The 27873-nt window shown below is 31.5% G+C and overlaps 1 protein-coding gene across 1 annotated transcript in view; it reads left to right on the top strand.

Annotated features, from left to right (window-relative positions):
* LOC143251645 (cell adhesion molecule Dscam1-like) overlaps positions 1-27873 on the top strand; it is a 111958-nt gene that overhangs the window by 14532 nt on the left and 69553 nt on the right. Inside the window, exons 2-4 of the mRNA XM_076502908.1 lie at positions 4713-4874; positions 12504-12659; positions 27257-27550. Of these exons, the coding sequence (XP_076359023.1) occupies positions 4713-4874; positions 12504-12659; positions 27257-27550 (612 nt within the window). The remainder of the gene's footprint in view (positions 1-4712; positions 4875-12503; positions 12660-27256; positions 27551-27873) is intronic.

The raw sequence follows: 27873 nt of genomic DNA on the forward strand, positions 1-27873 counted from the left end.
ATTAGTAACATAACAGCAGAAACCTCCGAATTTTATTGACTAATATACTATTTGAGAAATTCTATCGTGATTGGTTATATCGAATGAAAATGTTATATTGACTGCATATAAAACACACTTAATTTCAAAGTAACATGCATTTTCAATATGCTTGAACTGCCCACTAACAGCTCAAATTTTACTTCAGTTAAATGTTTTTGAGACCATGAGTAGGAGATAATTGAATGAGTTAAAACAATAGGTTTTCTACCGTCATTGGTTCGTTGAAATGTTTAAATTGTACTTGTAAAAAAATACAAAAGGTCCCTATCCATTAACAACAATTAATCAGGTTAAGTACGACATTACACCATAGTAAGGTAGTGATAGATAAAACTACTACAATATATGTTTATATCCCTCTCATGATACTCGAGAGAAACTAAAGTATGCATTTTCTTACGTAAGGTAAATTAAAGTAGCTCTGGTTTTTATCAACTGTCCTCTGGCGAGGAAAGCGGTATGTCTATGCACTTACAACGTTAAAATCAGGGGTTTTATTCCTCTCCGTAGACACAGCAGATATTCCGATGTAGCTTTGCTATAAGAAAAAAACACACACTCTTCTTATGAAATGAAACTCATAGTTCTGATTCAACAAAACGATCACCTAATAGAATTTGCAGTAAAGTAGATTACACAAGTGAGAACCACAAAGTCAATTTAGTGTCAACTTTTTCTGATTATTGTATAGCCTTTTGCTACAATAAAAATATAATGTGTAAATATTTATAGAAACCTTGAAATGCATTGTAAAGCTGTTTTAATTTTTATCTTTTACTGCTGTGCAATGAAACATGTCCTCCACAAAAATTGTTTTTTTTACACAATGTTCACATAAGACTTGGTTTGAAGTGATTCTTTTCTGTATTCAGTTTTAAAAATGATTAAACAATTTATTAGAATTTTATTCTTCAGTTAGAGGCGTATCATGTTAGAAATTGCATTTGTTTCATTTTATTACGTATATAAGCCTTTTATTATGTACTCGTCAAAAAAAGATAAGTAATTATTTTACCTCAGGAAGAGAAGTAAACACGTGTTTTTTTCCTACGTGTCCGCATATCCTTATCAGTGTTAACCTATTCACTTATTTCGCCTGGTGTTCTTTTGCTTTATACCACAGGTAAAAGAAAACCTTTTAAGTCAATTAAAACAATATTCTCTAACTCAGTGTTTCCCAAACTCGGACCCACAGTTCGTGAAAGGCAATTTTGGAAATATGCTCTTTACTAATGTTAATTTATATTTTTCTCTAGTTAGATGCTGATCAAGTATGTCCACTGTAACTGAGCTTCCCTTCTTTATTATATAATGAATTTTAAGCACTTTTGTTTCACTTTCGTCTTGAAGATATTTTTAAGTATGACAAAAGACATGTGATAACATAAATATGCAAATTACGACTTACGTTGTGTCAGTTCGTTTCTGAATACGAAAACAAATATTAGTACTACATGCTGTCCACTTGAAAATTAATGATGTTTCCTTTAGAGATTTGTTTTCTGTGATCATTAGGAGAAGAACACTCTATTTTATATCACATTTTTATATGTCTACTATCTTTCATTAATTGCATTTTTTATTCTAAAGATATAAAATTATTTTTTTAAACATAAAAGTGTGCTTTATTTATGGAATTTCGTATTTCATTTCTTGGTTACTTTAAACGGTTAGTTTATTACATAGAGTGAATAAAGTTAGCGCTTTCTAAACAAAATATTCCTGTCTGACGAGCTATTAAATGATTATGTGCATAATCTCATCAAGCTGTACCTCCAGAATTGGCAATAATTGTGTTTTATAGCATATATCAGTATGATAAAATATATATCTTTGTGATAAAAGTATAGAAGCGTTTTTATGATATAAGAGTATTTTTGTCAAAAATGCTACTTTTGCTTTTTTAGTTTGGAAAAATCTGATCTGGTAAATGATTATATGGAAAGCTCTAATTTTGTTTGTGTGCACTGATAGCACAAGTATGATTAACGAAAAAGTAATGTACTACTATAGTCAATCAATAAAATCGAACTATCAAGTAAAATAGTTTATACCGACCTCAAAATTGTGTCTTTTGCTGTAATAAAGTGATCATGAGAGGATTTTGTGGATTTTCAGAAAAAACAAACATGTAATCTTGTCTTCTTTTCAGGTTTAATTACAAATACCTTTCAAGCTAATTGATTTTTTATTATGAATCGTATTAATAGTTTAAAAGCCTGATACTTATTAGTTTCTATCTTTAAAACAATTTTTTCTGAGTAAAATGAAGTAAACGCTATGATTTTTAAGAGCTCTCTAACGAAAAAAAATTTATTATTTGATCAAATACGTTTTTGCATAATAATTACGTCCTTAATCTCAGTTTGTGAGAAATCAACGTTTTGCTTTCTTTTAAAGTATTGTTTCAAAAAGTATAAATTTTAATTAACAAAAGCTTTTAAGCACATTATACCATTTTTCAAGTAAAACGTATGGAACCACTTGGTATTTATAGATGTTGCTAGTTTTTAACATGATATTTTCGTAACACTTATTTTAAGGAACCCCTTTCTTGAGTATTCATGAAACCAATAAGTGGTTTTTCAAGTGTTGTCTTCAAACATATTCGTTAGAAGTAATAATATTTTTATTAATGTATTCCACAAAAATGTTTGCATTTGTCATATTCTTTAGTGGAGAAGTAAATGTAACCATCTGGAGTGAGAGTTTCGTTTTTAATACAGAATTAAAATTATTAATAACATAAGCAAATTATTCCAAAATACCATCATTTTCTGAGTGCATTCTTTAACTCAAATGCTATTTTCACACGCTGCAAGTATTTGTTTTATTTTTCAAGTCACATTCTTCGAGAGAAACTTATTCCTAAGGTGTGGTCCATATGAATATTTTTCGTATGCTTATTCTGTATAGAACTTTATTGTCAGAAGAATGGTCAAGAATACCTCAAGTTATTATAAGATTTTTATTTTAAGGATTAAACATGGATGCTGTTCATGGCGATAATATTTTCCCTTGAAGTGAATTACTCGCAAATTGAATGACTAAATATTTGCACTTTATATCACATAAAGAGTTGCTATATTCCAGATTAATAACAAATTAACTATAATCATCATCATCCTTCATCACTCGATTCCATCAAGAAACATAGGGCCGCAATCACTTGCGGATTCTTCAACAGGTTTTTAAGTGAGTAGGTTGTTAGCCCACTGCGCCGAGCCGTCCCTAATTTAGCAGTGTAAGGTTAGAGGGAAGGCAGCTAGTCATCACCATCCACCACCAAGTCTTCGGTTACTCTTTTACCAACGAATAGTGGAATTGACCGTCACATTATAACGCCCCCACGGCTGGGAGGGCGAGCATGTTTGGCGCGACGCGGGCGCGAACACGCGACCCTCGGATTACGAGTCGCACGCCTTAACGCGCTTGGCCATGCCGGGCCTAATTAACTATAATGATTGATTGAAATTATAATAGCAATAGTTTCGTTTTCTTTCAGCTAAAATGTTTCACACTACCGCTGTACTTTACTTTTTTGGGTGTAGCGTATATGTCTTTTATTGTCGTTTTTTTTTTAATTTCGCGCAAAGCTACTCGAGGGCTATCTGCGCTAGCTGTCCCTAATTTACCAGTCTAAGATTAGAGGGAAGGCAGCTAGTCATCACCACCTACCGCCAACTATTGGGCTACTTTTACCAACGAATAGTAGGATTGATCCTCGCATTCTAACGCCCGCGCGGCTAAAAAGGCAAACATGTTTGGTGCGACGGGGGATGCAAACCCGCGACCCTCAAATTACGAATCGCACGCTTTAACTCACCTGGCTATGTCGTGCCAGCGTACATGTCATACATGAAAAACTATTTATTCATTTGACGGTCATTACTGCACCAAACATGCTCGCCTTTTGAGCCGTGCGGGCGTTATATGTGACGGCCAATTCTACTATTCGTTGGTAAAAGAGTAATCCAAGAGTTGGCGGTAGGTGGTGATGACTAGCTGCCTTCCCTCTAGTCTTATACTGGTAAATTAGGAATGGCTAGCGCAGATAGCCCTCGAGTAGCTTTGTGCGAAATTCTAAAACAAAAAACAAGCGGTCATTACAAATAGTATGGTCATTGTTGTTGTTTGTCACTTTTAAGGATCAGAAATAAAACATTGTGAAGTTCAAACTTTTTTTTTTGCAGCCGAGGTGTCATTTTTTGCTACATTAATCTTTATTTTTTTTTCCTTAAAGTAACAGATCTACAGCTTGCTATAACTTATACTTGGATTTCGACTGTCTTTATCATGCTATGAAGAGACAGATATTGTTTCTGTCAAACTAATTGATAAATATCCATTGGAAAATCGAGAATTATGAGCTCTAACTGTTATAAACATTATTTAATGAACATCAGGTTTTGAATGTTACCGTTCTTTAGTTGTTTATGAATCACCATACATTTTAAATTTTTTAGTTCATTTTTATTAAGTGAAATGCCAGTTTTATAAAAAATTCGAACACAAGTTTGTTTCATAATTTTTATTCATTTTTACCCTTTTCTATTTGAACTGCTTGTAATATTTCATCCTCCTATGAAATATTTTACAAAACTGCTGACTTGCTTTCTCTTTAGAACATAATTTTTAAAATAAGCATATTTTTATTTTGTTTTTTCAAGTCATCTATCAAGATTTCAAAGTTCAGGTCCATAATGGAGATGTTATCCGTGGAAATACTGGAGTCCTCAGTTGCCACGTTCCAAATTACCTTAAGGATTACACCACTATAACATCTTGGACACGTGACGATGGTCATATGATTCTTTCGTTGCATTCTTACGGTAAGTACGTTTAGACTATCAGTGTTGTGTGCTTGACGATAATAATAAGTTATTTAAATAAAACAAAAGTAAAGATATATAGAAATCACACTATACATTGTACTAGTAGAAACGATAAAATATAATATTTATTTGTATTCTGTATTTACGACAAATTTACTATGGCTATCTGCAGCTATCTTTAATTTTGAACTACTGACCAAAGGGAGGCCAATTAGCAACGCCATAGTACCTACAATACACCCTATCTGTATCGCATGGATTACATCTGAGTTCATCAGTCCGGACATAGAGAACTCTTTTACAGGACCAAAATGCGCCTCCATTATATTTAGACAATCTCAACATTTTGCTTGGTTTTTCTTTTCATTGTGATGTTTTGAAGAACGTGAAACAGTATATAACAGCACAAATTCATATTGGCCTCAAACAACAAGTGGTTTGGTTTGTTTTGAATTTCGTGCAAAGCAACACGAGGGCTGTTTGGGCTAGCTCTCCGTAATTAGCAGTGTAAGACTAGAGGGAAGGCAACTAGTCATCACCACCCACCCCCAACTCTTAAGCTACTCTTTTACGAACGAATAGTGGGTTTGAGCGTAACATTATAACGCCCTCACCGCTGAAAGGGCAAGCATGTTTGGTGTGACGGGAATTCGAACCCACGACCCTCGGACTACGAGTCGAATTCCTTAACTACCTGGCCATGCTGGGCCTGCTTGCTGTTGAAGCACTTAGAAGCAAACAAAAGCAAAATGCATAACAATTTCTTAAAAATCACTAAATTAGGTCATTCTTATGAGCAGCTTTACTTTAATCTCAAACCATATAGTTAACCTGTAAACTCCTGTAAACAAAATTTTAAACAGGTTATACATTAAATAGTAAACACCCTTACCATAACTTAGCTCGGAGTCAAATAGAAAGAATTACTTCCAATACTTCCAACACAGAATTTTTCTAAACAAAAGTACTCCTCATGCTTAAAATCCTGGTTATTGTTTTTCTAATATAATGAATAATTTGAAAGTTCTTTATAAATGAGCTGATTTATTTTGAAATAATACACTACCATTTCTCATGTGGAGGTAAATTAAAATTTAATAAAAATATAAAGTGATTATGAGAAACAAAGATTTATTCTCTGTAATAAATTTTAAGATTTAAATTAGTTTCTTAATTTTTACTTGAAAAACCGCAATGGCTTTCATGTTATTCAACGATATAGTTCATTCATTACGTATATGGAGATATTTCTTTTGTTCTTTTTTTACATAATTATAAAACCCTCTATTTAATAAAACTTTTAACAATTAAAACTATTACATTCAGCCACTGTTTAAATTAGAATGGTTATTGTACGATAAATTTAAATACCTGAGAGTATAATTCTTAGCGGCAGTCACTATACCATACTTACAAAGCTAAAATTGTCAGTCGAAAGTTTAATCCACTTTTTTAGTTGTTTTCTTGCCAGGTTAATTAAAATAAGAAAAAAAAACACGAGCTTCCATAAAGGGTCTTTTGTTTCACTGCGACATAAAACAGTACACGTGCAAAGCAGGCCCAACTCAGATAAGACTACTGCAATGTTGATATAACTCTTGTTAACTTATTCAAGTAGATTATTTCGATTTATTGAACAACCACAAAAAGAATAAGCGAATTAAGTAAAATTATAGTATCGGTATGGAAAATTTTGAGGAACGCATAAGAACTGAAGATGTGTCAATATTCTCTAATTAAGATTGATGTAACTATTCATTCCCATATATGGATAGATTGCTAGAGTTAATAATGCGTTTAAGAGCAAATAATATTTTTTAAAAAATTCTGAAAAATTAATATTTGAACAAAATAGTAAACCTGAAACATACACTACCAAGACACATAAAAAGCCACAGTTACAAAGAGCTTTTTATTTTATAAATAAATATCAAAAGGTTGTAATGTTAGTTGGAATAGTTGTCGTGTATTACACAAATAAAACTGATTTACAAAGAAACTCATAATTAATGGAAAGTAATACTCTTCCTTCTTTCTTGGTAACTCAGAGGAAAGCTTAAGGGCTGCTGAGAATAAAAACAAGGGTTCAGTTACCGCGGTGGGAATAGGGTTTATAGCATATTGTGCATAGTAATGAACCGAGACTTAGTAACAAAACGTCATTCTAACAAAAATACATGAATACCATTAAAAATACAAAGCTGCATGATTTACGTCAGAAATATGCTTTATGAGGGCATGAATTAAACTAAACTTTTAGTTTAATTCAGACATCTTAAACGTAACACATCCATAAAGTTGTCTCACTCAGACTACGAAAAAATATTATATTATCTAAACCGCGTATTTATATATATTTTTTGTTAACGTACGTATATTTTGTAAAAAAAATAGTTTATTATAAAAATAATTTCTCGATTTCACATATGCAATATAAAAGATAATATTTTACATTTCCTACAAATTTTAAACTTGATGTTTTCCAAAATAAAATAAAACGAGGTCAAAGCTATGAAACACTGAACTTTTTTTAATAATCGGTAAATTAAATCCTTGCTCACGCATTTTTTCATGTTAAAACTTTTATCATCCCTTAAAATTCTATAGAATATATTCCTTTATTGCTCCAGTTCATAACGTTATGTTTTATGTCTGCCGGATCCTTAGTGGATTCTAATTGCTAAATTACAACCTATTTTATTTCTCAAAACGGTATGAGAAATTTATGCAACCTGTCGATTAAGCTGAAACTATTAATGGTTTCTAGTTGATAGCTGACAATCTAGTTAATTTATTCAAAGGGTATCAGTAACAGGAACCTTCTCAACTACGCCTGGCATGGCCAGGTGGTTAAGATACTTGACTCCTACTCCGAGCGTCGTGGGTTCGAATCCCTGTTACACCAAACATGATCGCCATTTTGAACGTGGGGGCGTTGTAATATTATGGTTAATCCCACTATTCATTGATAAAAGAGTAGCCCAAGAGTTGGTGGTGGGTGGTGATGACTAGCTGCTTTCCCTCTAATCTTACACTGCTAAATTAGGGACGGCTAGCACTGATAGCCCTCGTGTAGCTTTGCGTGAAATTCAGTAACAAACAAACTTATAAACTAAACTAGTATTAATAGGTGTGGATTTTGCTAATTGACAATATACTTCATTTTATCAGAATACCTATTAAATATGATGAAATTAAACTTTTCAAAGCTTGTTAATCATAACTGGTTTGTACTTTACAATCGTCAAGTGACTTTAGGTACAAAAAATTAATAAGTGAATAACCGAGGGTGGTAAGTACTTTGGAACTAAACAACAGCTAAAAAATAACACTGAATACCAATTGAAAATCGATTATTTTTTATTTCGCTCTTACAAGTTTCTTAATGTACATGCATTATAGATAACTAATATCTTGTTTTTTCAACATTTTTTCTGCATTACAGATTAATTATGAAATTTAGTATTTCTTTCAATACAACGGGGCCCGGCATGGCCTGGTGGGTTAAGGCTTTCGACTCGTAATTTGACGGTCGCGGTTTCGAATTCCCGTCACACCAAACATGCTCGCCCTTTAAGCCGTGGGAGCGTTATAATGTGACGGTTAATCCCACTATTCGTTAATAAAAGAGTAGCCAAAAGGTTGGCGGGTGAGTCATGATAGCTAGCTGCTTTCTCTCTAGTATTGCACTGCTAAATTTGGAACAGTTAACACTGATAGCCCTCGTTTAGCTTAGCGCGAAATTCAAAAACCAAAGAAAAACAGTCAATATAACGATAAAACTCTTCAATTTCACAATTTAAATTTAAAGCAGTTACTATTCATTGAAAAAGGATTCTTAAGCAGACTAAATAACTTAACAATTTAATGAAAAATTGTTCAGTTACATTTAAATTGATAGATATGCTTTTCTTACACCAAGGAAATTCGGTTATGTTATTTTTACACGCAAACAGCAGGTTTCTGAATTAGTTTTATGCATGCAACTGCAGTCATTTTTGAAACAAACCCTCAAACACGAGTTCATACTCACGCCATGGCAATAAACTACAGTAATAAGTTAGAAAATATTGATTGATTTTTCACGTTAATGTACTATTAGAAACATTATCTCAACAGATGTTTGCCGCTTGAAATTTCAATTATTTTCACACAACACAAAGGTTTATGGAAATATAGTTCAGTGCTTTAACGACTTTGGTCTTGCGTAATCAATTACATTGTAGCGCCCGTAAAAAAAATAAGCGTAATGCAAAGTTGATTATTTTAAATTTTAGGTTATATTCGAATTACAATGTTCATAAACAGCTCGAGGATTTTGTTTTTATTAAAGTGACTATGACCTACTTTCTGAGTAAAAGCTCATGTTTAAAATTATTTAACTTATAGCGGATTGGTAAAAGCAAAACAATGCAGTAAACTTTATTCAGCTTATAATTAAGTCTATTCGTTCTATTAGCCATGATAAAGCTGCAATGACAAAACGTTGCCTGAAATATTATTATTATTTGAATAGTAAATGTCGTATTTTTATTTCTAACTACATGGCCAAAACGTTTCCTTTCTTTAGAATTACAACTTTTTAAATATGTGCATCTTTTTATCAACTAGATTAATTTTTGAAATGCTCAAGTTTTACTATTAACACTTTTACTATTTAACACTTTAAAAGACACATGGACTTTAATGACTGCATCTTTTGCACATACAATTCTAAATATAAAAAACCACCGAGTCACTTTACGTCCCCTATCAACATAAAGTTGTAGTGGAACGGCGTTCATCAAAACTATATTTTGAAATATGGTAAGTAGTATGAGTGATTGCTTTTGGAATTTATATGTAACAAACTTTTCAGAGGCATAATATTCATACACTAAGATCGTAAAGACATGTTCAATATGGAGATATCTTTTTTTTATTAAATAACATTAAGAAACAAAGGCATGTAGATCAACTTATAACAGCAGAACATTCGAGAAAGAGACTTGCTACAAATAAGCAAAGTGAAGCGTTTTGCAAGCGTGAGAATCCATGAGCACAATTTAATGGCTAAACCGTTAACGAACTCCAGGCAACAATATGGAACATAGTCAATAACGATCTTCGTCTGTAAAATTTACTCAAGTTGTTTCTACGACATATCCGTTCAACTGTTGCATGCAGCAAGCATCTGGAGAATGAAAATCCTACTTATTTAATTATTCCATACAAAGAAATACCGCCTAAGTCGCCAGACATACCATAACTACGAATTTATTTGCATTCGAACTGTTAAAAACAGGGTTCGGAAACCGTTATTCTTGCACACCCGAAAGATTATGGAAAGCAAACAAGGATGAGTTTTTTGTTGTTTTTTTACATAGTCTTACAATAGAAATTACGCTGGAAGAATATGGTAAAGACAAAGTCATGAGATAACGAATGACCAGACGAAGCAACACTGACTCTAAAGGCTTTTGGGAACCCTAACGTGTTCTGCCTCTGTATACAGCATTTTTTGGTAACTTAGCACATTAACTTACTATAACCTAAAGGATACACATCTTGGTATACACATTATTACATCCCCTAATGGTTCAACGTAAAGCTGAGAACGTTTAATGATAAAATTGGATTTTCATACCTGTTGTAAGCAGCGCATAAATGACGTATTGTATAACGTTGTGCTTAACAACAAAGTATTATTGTTTTTTCATATAAATATTTTAAATTCTATTTATTCGGAATCCACTTTAAAAGTGAGAATACTGAGCTTGTGACCTAACATTTCCTATAGTTATGTTAAAAGAAACGATGGACAGGACGGAGATGTAGTAGTTCTCTCCTTTTGTATGTAGCACCTTGGTAAAAATTCTTTTAGCTTTAGTCATGCAATGTTTTCTTCTTTATGTTCGCAGAAATTATAGGCTGAAATGTGTCAGTTTGTTGTTTGAACAGTTCTTGTCTACCTTGCTAACTGATACGTTGTTATTCAGCCTAACTTTATAAAACGTGCATCGTGAATTACTTCAGCCAATAAGCAAGCAATATGGAATATGAGCTCTGTTACCATAGAGAAGGTCTTCATTTTTGTGATTAGTTGCTTATCACTTGTCTGACAATTTATATTATAATAAGGTTATTATTCTTATTATTAACATTACAGACACTTTCCTGCAGTAAAATGTCACTTCCTTTTCCTTCAAACCAGTCAAAGTATTTTCCTATATATTTGATCTATTTACTTTACACAGATTGAAGGTTATTTTTCAAGCTTCCTACCATTTCTAGGTATCAGCGTGTTTAATTGTACATAATTTATTGATATTTAATTACAATACATTTTCCGTACTGTATACATACACTTTATAATAATGATGTTGAAATATAAGAATGTTTTTAATGATATCTCAAGAACAGTAAAATAATTTCGAAAGAGTAAATCTTGGTGGATACTATGATTAGTGTTACAATAACAACTTAAAAAGTGTTTGTGTTATTTACCAATATACATTTCAGCTTTACCATTTTATATAAACTTGTAAACTCTGCTTTCAGTTCAATACACACAAGAAAAGCCTGATTTTAACTGTTTAGCTTATTCAGGACAAACTAACTAAAAACCTCATTTACGTTGTTCTCAAAACTATAGCCAAATATTGACATTGGTTTTGTTTATCTTACATTTTTAAGTAAATGTTATTTCAATAGCGTGGACAGGCAGAGTACAGATAGCCCATTGTGTAGTTGTGTGCTTCATTACAAGACAAACAAACAAATTAGTGTTAACTTGGGATATTTGAAGAGGTACGCTAAGTACTAACTTGGTATTAACTTTTCAACATTGTTCAAGCATGTTTGTTTAATATGTTAATGTAGTTTTGACAAACAAAAAAAATTGTATTTTATAGTTTAAAAATAGTGTTTAATATGTTAATGTAGTTTTGACAAACAAATAAAATTGTATTTTATAGTTTAAAAATATTAATTCTCAACTTTTTGTCAATAGTGTTGAGCTGTATAACTGATTACACACACAACCGTTAGTAAACTATACTTTAACAGTGGGCAGAAAAATATCTGGCAACAAATAAGCTAAACTAACAGAAGCACAAATCCTTTCACATTGGTTCTAGTAAAAATAACGTTTAAACAGTAATGTTTTACATGGATTTTAGCTAAGTTAAAAGAAAATAAATCTTATATGAAAGTTTCAACAGCAACTTTTCATATACATTTTAGTTAAAGTTAAATGAAAATAAATCTTCTAGAACAAAAGATATTTAATTTAACTTGACTGTCTGTTTCTATTCACAATTATGTCTAATAACCACACGATGTACGGAATGGAAATTTGTAAAGATATGTGAATTCCAAAAAATGGCATATGTTTGATTTATTTTCTTTTAAAATTACATTGATCAGATAAGTGACTTAAATCCTAATTTTAATTGTCTAAGAACCTTTTTTGATTCATTAAGAAGCATATTGCATTAAAATCTCAGGACGAAAGCGAGGAATTTAAAGAATATGGGTGCATTTGCACTATAAAATTTGAAGTTTTACTCTTAAACTGTATTTTTATAAAGGGAGGAAGTAGGATCAAAGCGAGTTCTCTGAAATTTAACAGTAACTTTTTTCCAGATTCCAATTCCAAGTATGTCTTCTTTCCCAGTGGAGAACTCCATATTCGAAATACACAAACTTCAGACTCTGTCAGGAGTTACAAGTGTCACGTGACAGATCACCTCACTGATCAAAGTGTTAGCAGCGCCATCTCGGGTAGATTGATTGTAAGAGGTACAGACAATGTGTCAGTCACAGTATGTTTAAGTTAAAGTGTTTGGTTTGTATTGAATATTATGCTGGATAAGTAACTTCTATATAAACAATACTTCAACTGGCTACAAAGTTTAATTGTTCTGCATGTTCTGGAGAAACTCATTAACACATTAATGTGTGAATACTTAATAAAATTAAAGCTTTACGTTTGGGTAAAATCAATATTTTAAAATATTATGTTCTACGATTTCAACTAAATCTTTCAATCTGTTTATTGAGATTAATCGATGAGGAAAGGTTACTTGAAATTAGTGTCTTTTTTTTTTTGCAAACATTTGTCGAAGTTGATTGCAGGTTCTCACTGTTCAAATAATTACACGTGCAATTAAGTTTACATAATGAATCTCACATGAACCAGGCAGAATGGTTATGCTACTAAGATTGGTTATGTGGATAGACGTTTAATGAAGTATTAAAATTTTAAAAAAAAATTGCTGTGAAACTCCAGTTTCATATGTACCCCAGATTAAAAACCTTTAACATCTGTACCCTTTTTTAGCTTCCCGTTATTTGGGTCTAAGAATTAACATAAAATAATCAAAACCCTCAAAATGATCAACGATTATAATCTAACATTTAATTTATTTAAACCGTAATATCAGCAACACACGTAATCATTGAAACAAACTGAACCAGTATAACAAGCACGCTTATGTTATTTAAACGTGCAATAGAAAAAAAAAAACGAACAAACTTTTATAACGACATATAGAAATTATTAGAAGCCTACAGTAATGATGTAATCTATAGCTTAACAGGTAGTATAAACAATCAGACAGTTTTCCTAATGACAAGTTGAAAGTAATATCTAGATTTATATGTTTTAACAATGTACAGTATGTATCAAATTCCGCGCATGAAAATCCACCGTTAGGTTTTTCCTAGTTTAAATAGTTATTAGTGAACAGACGTATGAAAAATTGCGAACGAAAATTTTGAGATTATGTACTTGGTGATAATAATTACAGTCTTTTCATTAAACTATATGTCTAACACCTGAGAGGAGAAAAATTACAAGTATATATACATTTTCTTTTTCCTATTTGAGTTAAAACGTTAGATACTTTTTAAAGGCATGAGACTGTGTAGCGTTTTTTTATATTAATAACGTTATAACGTTCACTGTAAATTTGACGAGTAGCTAATTCGTTTGGATCACAATGAAATAAGTTCTTTGAAGATGAGTGCCGGATCGAGATGATTGTAGGGCCTAGGCATCTTTTGTTCGTAAGCCATACCAGCCTTATATGTTAAACCAAAATTTAGATAAATTATAGGTTTGTATTAATACACTGTAGTTAAATATCGGCTGTATATTTATGTGAATATGAGTACACAAATTAATGCATATGTACAAAAGTATATCGTATAACTTAAAGACGTAAAAAAAGTTCTTACAATAAATATTGTATTTCATATTTTGTGATTATTATTCTTCGATCCTTTAAGATTAACTTTTAATGAAAAAATTCATGGACCTACGGTTTTCGTAGGCCTTAGGCACTGTGTGTATTGTGCCTAATAAATAATCCGTCCCTGTGTGTACGTGTATATTCGTTCCTATGTAAGTTAAGTCAGAACTGACAGCATAAACATTCTTCGTTTGAGAGTTGCAGGAGAAAACAGAGCCATCCTAATGCAAAAGAAATATTGATATAGCTCTGTATGCAGAATTGTAGTACCTATAGATACATTGTTGTAGCGTACAAATCGGAAAGAATTTCTGATGTGAGTATAGTATATATAATTCTTTAAGTGAATTCTGTCTTTAATCATTCATTTTTCAACATATAGAAACGAACAACAATTCAGTAAAGTAAATCGATATCAATTTCACAAAACATTATAATACTATACTATAGAAATATTAATAGCTGTTTACATCAAAACGAAGTTGTGGTAGACTTTATTCTCACACCAAAATAAATTGATAGTGTTTGAAATGTTATTTGACATATGTTATTTATATTAAGAATATTTGTCATAATTCTGGTATGGATCAATGTACTACAATAATGTATTATTTGCTATTTCTGTCAGGAAATTTTTAATATTACTTTCGCTGTATTGGAACAAAGGCTAAAATATTTATCACACTTCAACTCATAATGCTTTTTTGGTAAGAAGGAAACTAAAATACATTAAGATTTTGTTTTTCGTTTCACATCAATACGAATATGTGTGCAATATGTTATGTAGTAGTTTTTGAAATAACGTAGAAAGTCATGCTTTTGCGAGGCTATAAAACCTTAATTCTATTTTTGGTGTATCAAGGATAGACAAAATGTTCTTATTATTAGTTTACATTACATTAACTCTGATCTTCTAAGGGTACATAATTTAAGTCTTTTCAAGCTTTATCACAAACTATTATTGTTATAATATAAATAATTAAAAATACAAACTTTTTAAAAAAACAAACTTACCATAACAAAGCCATATTCCATATTTAAGAGCTAATGAATAGCCTTTCAAAAGTAAACAATTTTGATTATATTTTTAATAATAGCTTAATTGAAAAACGTATTTCATTAAGTTTTGTGTCTCGATCTATTAACCAATAAAGTATCCTTTGTATAAAATCGTCTTTCATCACTCCCTTTTGAAAAATCTCAAACAAATTATGGTGTACCGGAACGTCGGAGAGCATGATTAAGTATACATAATTTGTCTTCTATCAAAAAAATATGCCTATTATTTTATGAGTGGTTTAAGTTGGTCCAGTATACTTAGAATTAAATCCTGGACATTTAAATTCATAAACTGTATTCGATTTTATTAAAGTTAATGCTCTTTCTGCAGACCTGTAAAATGCTGTAATCTAAGTTAAGATTTAAAAATAATTATTTTTTTTTTTTTAAGTAAGCCCTGCACACTTCTAAGGTAAATATCGTGTGAAAGTTTTGAAACATTATATTTTATATGTTTGGTGTTTGTTCGTTTTTTCGGATACTTGATTAAAAGTTAATTTTGAACTAATAGAAAAGAGGGAAGGGAAGTCAACTGTGTCTACCGCCAAGTGTTGATTAGTTCAATCAAACAGCGGAATTTGACTGTTACTCTCATAATGCACTCGTATACCCAACATTCTAAGCATAATGTTACATCAGCGACGAAACAGTGCCCCTCGAATTTGCAGCTCGGCACAGTAACATAACCACTAAATTTATCCATAAAAATAATTTATTCAACCATTCTAGTCCTCCTATAAATTAAAACAGCCGCCCAGGAGTTTTAGTTAATGTATTGTAAAATGATAATTATAATAGTTCTAGTGTGAACAGTAACATCATGAAAATAGCTGCAGAAAGTTTACCAAAAACGATTATTTCGTCAATAACTGCGGATATATACCCAATACTCTCTAGAAGTTACTAATAAAAAGTTATTGTGTTGCTTGCTTAAAGTTCAATCTACTTTTACATATTTAATTATTAAGCCTATTTCACTAAGTTTCTGATACTGAAAGAGTGCTAGAAAACAGAATAATTTATCATTTTATTTCCTAAAAAATCCTGTTTTATGTGTTATATTTAATCTGTTTTTAGTGTGTCCAATTTGCATATTATGAATTAAATATTCAACTTCTAGCATTAGTGGAATTTGCTCAACTACAGATGCAACAAGTAATGCAGCTTTCTCAATAAGCATCCTACTAACAAATGACGACCACTTCATGCTAATAAAAATATTAAAATCACTGATGTGAGGGAAAAGATCAGGAACGTTGTATAAAAATCTTCAGGCCAAGCCTAACTTATATCTCCAGGAACAATTAGATCATAAAAAGTTAATATCGTCATCAAAGAATCTGACAAAAGCAAAGGTATTGAGGTTGTGAGCAGAAACATTTACGAACAAAAAATATTTGTTCAACTTAACAGTAACCCCACTATAAATGAGACGAGAGTAAAAGAGATTATCTTATAAAAGAACACTCTAAGAAGCTTCTAGATGAACTTGAATTTTCCATGAGTCACATTTGAAAATTATATTGTTTGAAGAACATAAACCAGTTATGCAACTCAGACCAATAATATCAACATATGGCAGTGACACTGAAAGACTGCCTTGGCTTAGGCGTACAATTTTTGCGCCGTTACTAAACTTCGTTCCAGAACACTATCCCGAAACAAGGATGTATCTCACTTAGTGATGAACACAAGAATACTCTTTACACTAAATGATGTAGATCTGTACCCATCTATACAGACAGAATATGACTACCAATGTTGAATGTGTGAATGCATATTGAATAACTTAAACACTCTAGAGATGTAAGAACTGACAGTAAACTCTATCTGATAAATCCTACATTTTATCCTACATAATAGGTATTTCCGTTGTGACAACAAACTGTATCTTTAAAAAGTGAGAGTTGTCTCAATGGGTAATGTAGTTGCTGTTATTTATGTTGAAATATTTATGAACTGTTTTGAAACAACAGCGCTTAAAAAGTGGCATCAAGACAGGAACATCAGCCTTGATCTTTAGCTTAGATACATCTTGGAAGTGTTTGGACTATGGAACCACGATATTCCTTCTTTAATCACATTTTTGGACTTCCTAAGTTTCATAAATCCTTTATCATTCGAATAACAAAAAGAGTGTGGATTTTCTTGACGTTCCTTAATGAAAAAAACCTCTTATTTCTTGACTTCAACTCTTATCATCCAAAAGCTTCCAAGAAAGGTGCTATTATTCTAATTATTGCAATTAGAAAGACTCGATCGCAACTGTAGTGAAAAATGCACACTCTGAAACAAAAACATTATTTAAAACTATGCATACCCAACCTTTTTACACCAACGACCCTGACGCGCTTTTTACATGAATAAAAAATAAATCAGGAAGAAAAATTTATAAAAATGTTATTTTTACAGTGTTTCTAAATGACGAAGATATCTGTAAGGAATAAAAACTATAATAAAAACATCTAAGATGCCGATTGAAGTTATAGAACGGTAAGGTCCAATCCTCGAAAGCCAAAATTCAAAATCTCAGTACACTACCCTAAAATGTAATAAGCCAACTGTCTTATGAAAATGTTTTTGCAGTCTAAATATGGGCGCCTTTCCTTCAATGTTGTTTATCAAGTTACGTGTAACATCTGTCATCGCACGTACAATGGTAAAAACGTAATTCTACACACAAGGATAAAAAAAGCATATTGACTTTCTTTATAAATTACTTTAAGAGAGAAGAGCAGCTTTAGATAACTTTAACCAGTCATATACAAATAATTCCTGATATGAATGTACTATTCTCTTTAAAATGTTTTATAAAAGCCACAAAATAGACTGACAAACTTTAAAGAAGCTCTTCTGGTCGAACAATTACAATCAAAACTGAAGATAAGCAAAGGATGGTGCTTTTAATAATAATTATTTTCTTTTTCATCTTATTGTTTGTTTGTTTTTTTGAGCTTCTCGCAAAGCTACTCGAGGGCTATCTGCGCTAGTCGTCCCTAATTTACCAGTGTAAGACTAGAGGGAAGGTAGCTAGTTACCACCACCCATCGCCAACTCTTGGGCTACGCTTTTACCAAAGAATAGTAGGATTGACCGTAACATTATAACGTCCCCACGGCTGAAAGGGCGAGCATGTTTGGTGCGACGGAGATTCGAACTCGCGACCCTCAGATTACGAGTCAAACGCCTTAACCCACCTGGCCATGCCGGGCCTTTTTCATCTTAACTTTTGTTGTATCAATTTGTAATTTAGAGTGAAATGCACTATTCGTTTGTATTTTAGTAAGATTCTCCTTTAAAAGCAGTAAAGCGAAATGTTGAGTGCTCAGCTAAGGAAAAAATAACAAACTTGGTGTTATAAGGTCGTTTTTGTTACTAGAATTAACACAGAGTTAACTGAATTTCTATTTATTTACTGAGTAAACAAAAGTGTTTTATTAAAGAGTAAAAGGAGCTTATAATTTCTGTGCATAAAACACTGAAAACACCTACTTTAATATAAATACGTTTTGATCTTGATTAGTAATGTATATTTGGGCATAACAGTTGTGTTAATTGTCTAATTAAATGCGCATATCATTTCCTCAAATAAATCTGAAAACAATGTTACTCATAATTATGTAATAAGGATGAGAGTTCGACTTTGTTACTGATTATATGATAGATTTATCTATATTTTCACAGTGTTTATTTACTATACATTGTGGTTATACTTTCGCCCTTCAGTGCCACATTAGTATGTCTCACTGTGTAGACATACACTCACACCGAAAATAACAAAAACAGGTTTCGATACTCCTGGTGAGCAGAGCACAGATAGCCCATTGTGTAGCTTTGTGCTTAATTTTAAAACAAACAATCTTTCCTTTGTATTAGATTATCAGTTTGTCTGTTCTATTTTATGAAATTATTATGAAAATAAAAAAGATATCAAACACAGTGTTAGCTGAAAAATCTCAAAATCTGAAGTATGCAAAAATAATTGAAGTACTAGTCAAAACGCCATTAAACCTAAACACATGGCAAAAACGTTTTAATTAAAATATAATCAAAACAGGCACTGTAACAAATGAAAGGATATTAAAAATAAGTATTAGTTAGAATAAAATAATTTATATGTTTATGAACAAATAAAAATTACTAGAAATCTTAGATATCTGTTTAAGGTAGGTTTAGTAGACTGACTTTAGGCCTATATAACTGTGTTTTAGTAAAAAAACTATTCTATATTTCTATTAAACAACTGCATCGATTCGATAAATAAGTTTTTTCAGACACGATATTTCGATCCCTTAAACTTGTTGTCTATTATGAAGATAGGTTCTGCAGATAAATATAAAAAAATATCGATGATGAATCTAGCTTTGTAAAATTCCGTAAAGTCTAAGAAACGTCAGTTTAAACTTTGTCAAACAAAATAAGCAAAGAGTGATCAGGAAAAAGTTTATCAAAGCTGTCCCCAAATCTGAAAGCTAAATAGACAGTGGTTAACTTTTCAAAAATTCTATGATATAGCTATCTCGTGTTCAAACTTTCCTACAGAGGATTTTTACAGTTCAATCTTGTCAGTAACGTTCAGTTTGCGTGTGTGAACATTACATAGAATGTATAAAGACAGTTGGTCTGATTTTGGACTCTTTATTTTTATGATTCTAAAGCATTATGCTGGTATATTTTCCATACTTCTCTCTTTTTACGATTGTACGGCCTTCGAATGACTGCTGGATAAACAGAAATCTCAGTTTTCGGCTTAAGCCGTTCATTGTGAACAGTTAACAAAAGAAGAAAGAGATATAGGCTCGGACTCGTGTATGGAAGCATATTTATATGTATTATGAAGACAGACTACTGTTTTTTTGAAACGTGTTGTACTCAACATAAAATAATTTTCGTTATGCTTATAAGTTGTTGTTTACTATTGGATGTAAACCTGTCTATTTGCAGCTAAATTTCGAACCGCATAAATCTCTCTGGAACATTTCTCGTATCACCAAATCTCCAAACTGTTCATAATTACCTGCAAAACTGATATTCAATACCATAGTGTAAAAGTAAAAAGAATTTCGAAGTCGTCTATCACTTGAACCTTATTGACTAATTTATAATCAGAAATTAAAATTGAAATGAAAACTGAAAAATATCATTAGATTATCATGAATGTGATGCAACTTACGTCTGTTTATAAGTACTTGGGTAAGACATAGTTTGTTCTATGTGTTTTTCTCCTTCTACGAGCTTCATATATATTTAGGTTTGATGTCTTTCCCCCTATATGTACGAAAATGTTTAAAGCATATTTATCCATAATTTGTGTCCTTTCTACAAACGTATATATATCCAATCGTAAAAGTCTATCTATTTAATTAAATATATGTACATCCAACAAAGTTTCTTTTTTCTTTACATTTTTTGACGCAATCTAACTTATACACTTGAGCACGGTAATTCAAATGTGTCTATCACTTCTGAGTTGTTTCATTTCATTGAATAAAACATCATGCGCATTATTTATATAAATGTTTGTAAGCCTAAAATGAACATCACCTTTAATCACTAGGTGAGAGAACAACAGCCCACGCTCTACAGTGATGTAGTTCACTTATTTATGAAGCGAACTGAATAGTCTAAACCGGTAACAGGAACCCAGAATATATTAGCTTACTTCATAAGCACGAATACGATAGTGGAAAGAAACGAACTCTTGAAGTGATTGAAAAGAAACTTGAAAGATTAAAGTGATATCAGGTGATCAAAAACAAATCATACAAATATCTTACAAGTCAGAATATTATTTTAGCGATGCGTTCAAACTATGGCTCCCTTTTTATTTTTACAATTCTCTTTTGAAAATGTTGTTCTGATTTCATCTCAATCACACTATAAAAAAAATGTTTGCGGGAATATTCCCTGTATTTGTTTCTTTTTTGGTATTGTTGTTTGTTTTTGTAATTTTAACAAATATAGTAACTACTGTTAAAACTTAGTATTAAAGATAGAGTACCGTGCTAAAAAGGAAAAATGGCTTGATTTATTTTAAACTTCGCGCAAAGCTACACAAGCGCTAGCTGTCCCTACGTTTGCAGTGTAAGACTAGAGGGAAGGTAGCTAGTCATCACCACATACCGCCAACATACCAACGAATAGCGGAATTGACCGTTATATTATAACGCCCCCAAGGCTGAAATGACGAGCATGTTTGATGGGACGGGGATTCGAACCCGTGACCCTCAGATTACAAGTCAAATATCCTTAACCACCTGGCCATGCCGTGTTAAAGGAAAAAATAATCTCTTCAGTTTTTGTTAATTATGAAAAAAAGAGTTAACAATTTATTCAATAATAGTCTTAGATTTCTTACTGATGTATAAAAGTCGTGGTAGAAAAAATGTATTTTATGTTTTTGTTCCTTTAAACTAACTATCATGAATTTTAAGTAAAGTGTTTTGAGTTGTGTTTTACTCACCACAGGAACTTAATAAGAAGTGGAATCCCCCGAAACCAGTATACCTTATTTACAAGTGAAATATCGAATAATAGATTGGACTTAATATTTATTTATATTGCTTTAAATAACTTGTCTTCAGAATAATTTAGAACAATAACTTACTATCATCAATGCCACATATTGCTCAAAACTTATATAAATATTCATTCTCTGTGGTGATTAGAATACAAGTCAAACCTATATACAAATGTTTGGTTATCTCAGTTGTTTCCAGAGCTATAAATAATTGTCTCTTTTTCGTTAAAGTCCGTAGACTTTGGTTCAGTTACTTTAGAATATACTTTGACAAGATGAATTAGTCTTCTTTACTTTGTTGTTACAGTACAATGTGTAATAAGTTTATTCTAAAGTCATCACTATAACTGTTGTTTACCACGGTTGAATCCAGAGTTTTAAATAATTATTTCTTCTTTGTCAAATTCCACAAAAGTTGGTTCAGTTACCATAGAACACAATTTGATGAGATAAATTATTTCTTCTCTACTTTGTTATTTCAATATCGCATGTTATAATTTCACATTCGAAATCGCCAGCATACACTTTTCTTTGGCTAAACTTACAATCACACATTCTACATCTATCAATGTAACTAACCAACTCTAAGTACCTTTTGGACACATATTTATAGCACGATAGAGTCCTAGAACGTTCCACACAAATTTGGATATTGTGAGGCTCATAATACTCAATTAAAATAACAAGAAAGACTTAGAAGGGTCTAGTAAGATGATACAATAATACAATAATCCCCAAATTTCAACAGTTGAACTACACAATGTATCATTAGAAAGCAGTTACGTAAACAAATCTGCGATAAAATTACTTTGAAAAATAACTACATTTAATAAAGGTGTTTGTTATATTTAAATCATCTTCGTCACAAAATCGCATTAAATGTAAGCAGTCGTGTTTATCTAATAGAATAAAACGAGCCTCGAAGATCATCTAACCATGATGGTTTAGGGTCATTAAACCAGAATCTGGTATTTATTTGTTTTGAGAGGGCCATTTATACTAATACATATAATACATAGCCCACTATTGTAAGTAGTTAAGTTTTACAGTGTGCCCTTGCTTTGGTTACTGGTGAGGAGTGGAAATCCTCGAAACCAGAATAATTCAGTGATAAGCGGCAAATAAAATGATAGGTTGGGCTTCACTCTCACCTCTAGTTTTCAGAATTAGAATATTAACCTAAATTCATCAGAGACATGGGTTGGGCCGAATAAGTTTAAATCCTTTCTGAGAAATGCAAGCTCTAAACCTCAGAACATTTAGTTCAAATTTGTGTTTCTTAAGTTACAATTAGTGTACGATATATTAACCGTTTTATTTTATGGTATCCATACAAGTAATTTTATGAAATGTTAATTACGTTTTAATAAAAAACTCAGTAGTTATCACAGCCCTCAAGCAATATTTCCTGATACAAGAAACAAAAACTGACCAGATCCGTAATACCAAGGAAGACAAATAGCTGCGATAAATTAAATGATTATCAAGTTCTTTATAAAATTCTATTCATAAACTTACATTTTATTCTTTCATAAAAGTGTCTTTTAATAGGTTTGAACTTAAGGGTTTGTATATAATATCTCAAGTAGTCTAAAGGCTCTATTGATCTCTGGTATTTAATGAAAATACTTTTTATCATATTCTTACGGCGTATAAAACGAGTTAAAAGTTAATTGCACACACTTTAACACAAAATATGAAATAATTCTGCTACGTTTTTAGTACTCAGAAGTATACTGAAAGTGTATTTGTATTCTCAGCTATAGGAAAAACAGCTACATCTCTGGTATTTCTCAAGACGAAACATAACCTCAACTAGGTAAATTACTGCGTATTGTTCAAGATGATATCGAAAAAGCAATATTAGATGCTGGTAACAATATGGCAAACAACAAACACTAGCCAAAGTATATATAATATAATTGGCCTAGAATGCAAATACTAAACAGTGTCAATTCTACTGAATATTAAAATAACTTATAACTACTGAATATGTGTTAACACACCAACTGAGATTGCATACTTCAGTTATAATGGTCGTGTTTGTTCTTCAGCGAGATGCTTCGAACACAACAGTTACACATTACTTTATCTTGTTGCAAAATGTAAAGAATACAGAATTTGTTTTGTTAAAGTTGCTTAGGAGGAATCATTTTTAGCTGGTGACAATATAAAATTATCGAGGATATTTAAACGTGTGCATATAGTTGCGGGATTTTGGTATTATGAAACGATAAACAGATTGTGCATTAAACTATTCGTGGGAATTTAGAAATATAGAAACATAATACATGTTATTTTCTTCGAGGAAGCAAGAGTTCCTATTTGTTTCACTGTCCATGAGAAAAGATGAATATTACCTTTCTGTTCGTGGTCCCGCCCAGCATACTAAATGAATCTTGAACAGATGCTTTTTCTTGCGTGTTTCGCTAGTGCAAACACATACACGTGTACTGCTTGTTTCGAGAAACTCATCAATTTAGTAGACAAATCAGTGCTAAAAAGGATCCTTTTGTACTTTTACAGGGCGTGAAATGTTGGGTATTGTAATGAAACTTGGAAAAATGATGAATTTTCGTTTGAGGCACCCACATTCTTGTTCACCATAAATATGGATATATTGACATTAATCATATGTAAATAATGTTGATCGAAACAGTAGCATTAGGAAGGCATAGTTATACAAACGGCTTTATTGTTAACCATAACACGCAAAGAAAAAGGTTTGACATTAAAGGGTATTTTTCTTCAAACTTTCTTGAAACTTTGAAAATGCATTAAACATTCACAGGATGAAATTATAAACTTATATATAGATATGTAGCTATAAATGCTTGTTAAAGGGGAATGAAGAAAGATAACAATAAATTTATATGTCTATATCCTTGCTAGAAATGTTATATTAGTTTAAGAGAATCGTTGATAATTTAACGCTGTACACAAACATTAATGTGAGCTGCTTATCAGTGGGTATGCGAATATATAAAACCACACGAAAATTATGTTTTTATTTATCAATATTCTTAACAGTTAATGGGATTGACCAACGAGTGAATTTTTAAGTTATGTCTTTCGGTATGGGTTAAATTTGTCAAAAGTAAAGTTCAGAAGTGAGATTTATTATTTGTTTTCTCATCACGTTTTTCCTCTTCAGGACCTTTAGAAAGATATAGACGGAATAATAATAAAAATGACCACTTAAACATGCCATTTAACAATTGCCAATCGTGTTCAGCTAAACTTTACTTTTTTCATAAGGGATTTTCGTAAATGCCTAATAAATCAGTTGTTTAATCACTAAGTTATAGTATACATGCAATTGATTCGAAAGCTAAGGTGTTTGAGTACGCTGAAAAGGTTGAATAGCCACGTTTCCCATGCAGGGGCGTAGATTTTTTACACCCGATGGGGGGTATGATTTTTGCAACCACTAATGTGGACTGTTCAATTTGCAAATTGGTAATCTCTGATTACGCGAACCTGAAAACTATAAATATGCAGTCACAGAGTAATCTTGTTGCCACGATACTTGTATGTATACTTAGGCCTACTGACTGATACTTACGAACTATCGCTTAGATCGAAAAGCTTAGAACCATGCCTATATTAAATATGTACATTTCAGCTACTGAAAAAGTCTACATTTAGATCTAATTATGTAATTTGATTGGTAAGAACACGAGAATCACAAGAACAAACACACAATTTGTAGGCCTGTGATGCAATAAAACAATTCAACTGACCAAACTGTAGGAAGGGGTGATTGTATGCACCATACCCCCCACCTAAAATGAAGTGGGAATGTATCCCACCTATTCCCCACAGGATCTGCGCCCCTGTTCCCTTGGTATATTTTTTAAAATACTGACAATATTTTGTGTACATAGTGTTTCTCCAGAATGAGTACTTTTATCACTTTTACAGAAAAACAAAAGTCTAGCTATCACCTGTTTTTGTTTTTTTTACCTTTAAGCGCTTGGTAGGTTCATTTTATTTCTATTACTGCCTTCACCCCCGCGACACTGTGGTTATTTCGCGGACTTAAAACTCTAGAAACCGGATTTTAGTATCCATGGTGGGCAGAGCACAGATATTCTATTGTGTAGCTTTGTGCTTAACTTCAAATAAACAACTTTTCCTATCTTATTTCTACTTGCGTTTTCTGTCTTGTACTCTGGCAAATCACCAATATCAAACTGAATACCTTTAGTAACGAGACCTCTTCTCGGAGGCGTCGATTGCAATCTGCTAACTTTCTAATCACATATTTATTCTATGTGAATGCTTTTCTGATTCATTCCGATGAAGAGCAACATTTGTGTATACAGCGTTAAACACAAATTCGTAAGTTCATTGCAAATATTTCCTTTTTCACCACTACATTTACTTGCCATAACGAAATACAAAATCACTCAGGTTTAAAATACAACATTGTAACTGGAACTAAATATATTTAAAGTTATAATTTTTAAACAGATCTGGGAGTTGTTAATGAGACTAATAGAATACTAACTTAAATCTGTTGTCAGATTCTTATATCAAAGCATGTTTCTACTTATTACGTGTCACAGAACAAAAGACATGTTTGGCGTTTTTTTACATTAATGAGGAAAATCAATAGAGTGTTATATTCGTGCTTTAAAATATCTACTTTTTCAAAATTCTACTATAATCATAATGTTTTATATAGTGTTCGTGTAAATTAAATACGTTTAGTAACACTTTTTGCATACTATATGCTATATAGTTGTATTACTTTTTAATTATTAATTAAACAGACGCATGAATCAATGTAAAACAATAATATACGATTAAAGAAATACTAAGTTTCTAATTTGAAATGTAAAGTTCTTAGGATTTGTGCAATCTTCATAACAAACCTTTTCTTTTACTTATATTTTCAAAGTATGCTAAATATTGTTTTTATAAGTCACTAATTCCCACATATAATAATGATGGCTGGATATATCTTTCTTTTTTATCAATAACTACTGATATGATAAATAAGAATTTTGTTTGTTTAAGGAATCGTTTAATAAAATACTATTTTACACAAAAAATATACGATCATGAATATCTAACTGAATATTTTGAAGCTCATAATAAGTTGTCTGTGCTTAGTAATATTTACTTAATAATAAAAATTAAACATACTATTAAATTATGTCACTACATACTTGAGTGAAGTACATAATTTTCAAATAATTCTCATAAAAAGTAAAAATAAAATAAAATAAAAAGAAACATATCTTCTATGGCAGCAATTAGGGAGTCCTTGGCTGTAAAATAAATCCCTCGTTAAAGCTCTTACGCTGTCCTATATCGGAAATACTACAATAAAATAAATTAGACGGAAACACGTATGTTTCATTATTTATCTTAAACCATTTTAATTTTAGGATGTCAAGTGGTTTTGGCGAAATAAGGAAAAGTGTGTACACGAATATATTTTATTTATTTGTTGTATGAGACTCATGAAAAGGTTGTATAAAAGTCATTGCATTGAATTTCTGCTGTACGGTTTTCTAGCAATAACTATAATATTCCTTTCTCCACAACCGCAGAACCACACGCCGCCCAGGCTCCACTATTCGTCCATTTTAATAAAAATATTCGAACTAAAGAAAGGTCAACTGTCAATTTACCTTGCCTAGCTCATGGCTATCCAACACCGCGATATGCATGGTACATTTCGGACAATGGTCATATGGCCATCATAGGCAAGGATCGACGCATTGACCAAATTGATGGAACGCTAATTATTCGACAAGTGACCATTAAAGATACTGGGCTCTATTTTTGTGTGGCGAGTAATGATGTTGGACAAGAAAGAAGAGACGTCCAACTTGATGTTGTAGGTAGGTAAATAATACTTTAGCACTATAAAGTCCATAGCATAACGAACAAATACAGAGACTGTTCAGAAGTATACTTAATTTACAACTGTAATGCACAACTTATAACCCATTTGCTTAAAATATTGAAGTTTGAGTAATACACATCAGTATTAAAAGTTTATTTGTTTGTATATATATTCTTCCGAAACGTTATTACGTGAGATTAGTTCTGATTTGTGCAATAAATTAATATATTAAATTTGTGCTTGACAACACTACTTCTCACATACTGTTTAATATTCAGAGTTTGTTTGCAGTTGCAACATGGTTATAATTTCTTCTTT

Source organism: Tachypleus tridentatus, chromosome 6 (assembly GCF_004210375.1).
Source record: "Tachypleus tridentatus isolate NWPU-2018 chromosome 6, ASM421037v1, whole genome shotgun sequence".
In the NCBI taxonomy this organism is placed as follows: domain Eukaryota; kingdom Metazoa; phylum Arthropoda; class Merostomata; order Xiphosura; family Limulidae; genus Tachypleus; species Tachypleus tridentatus.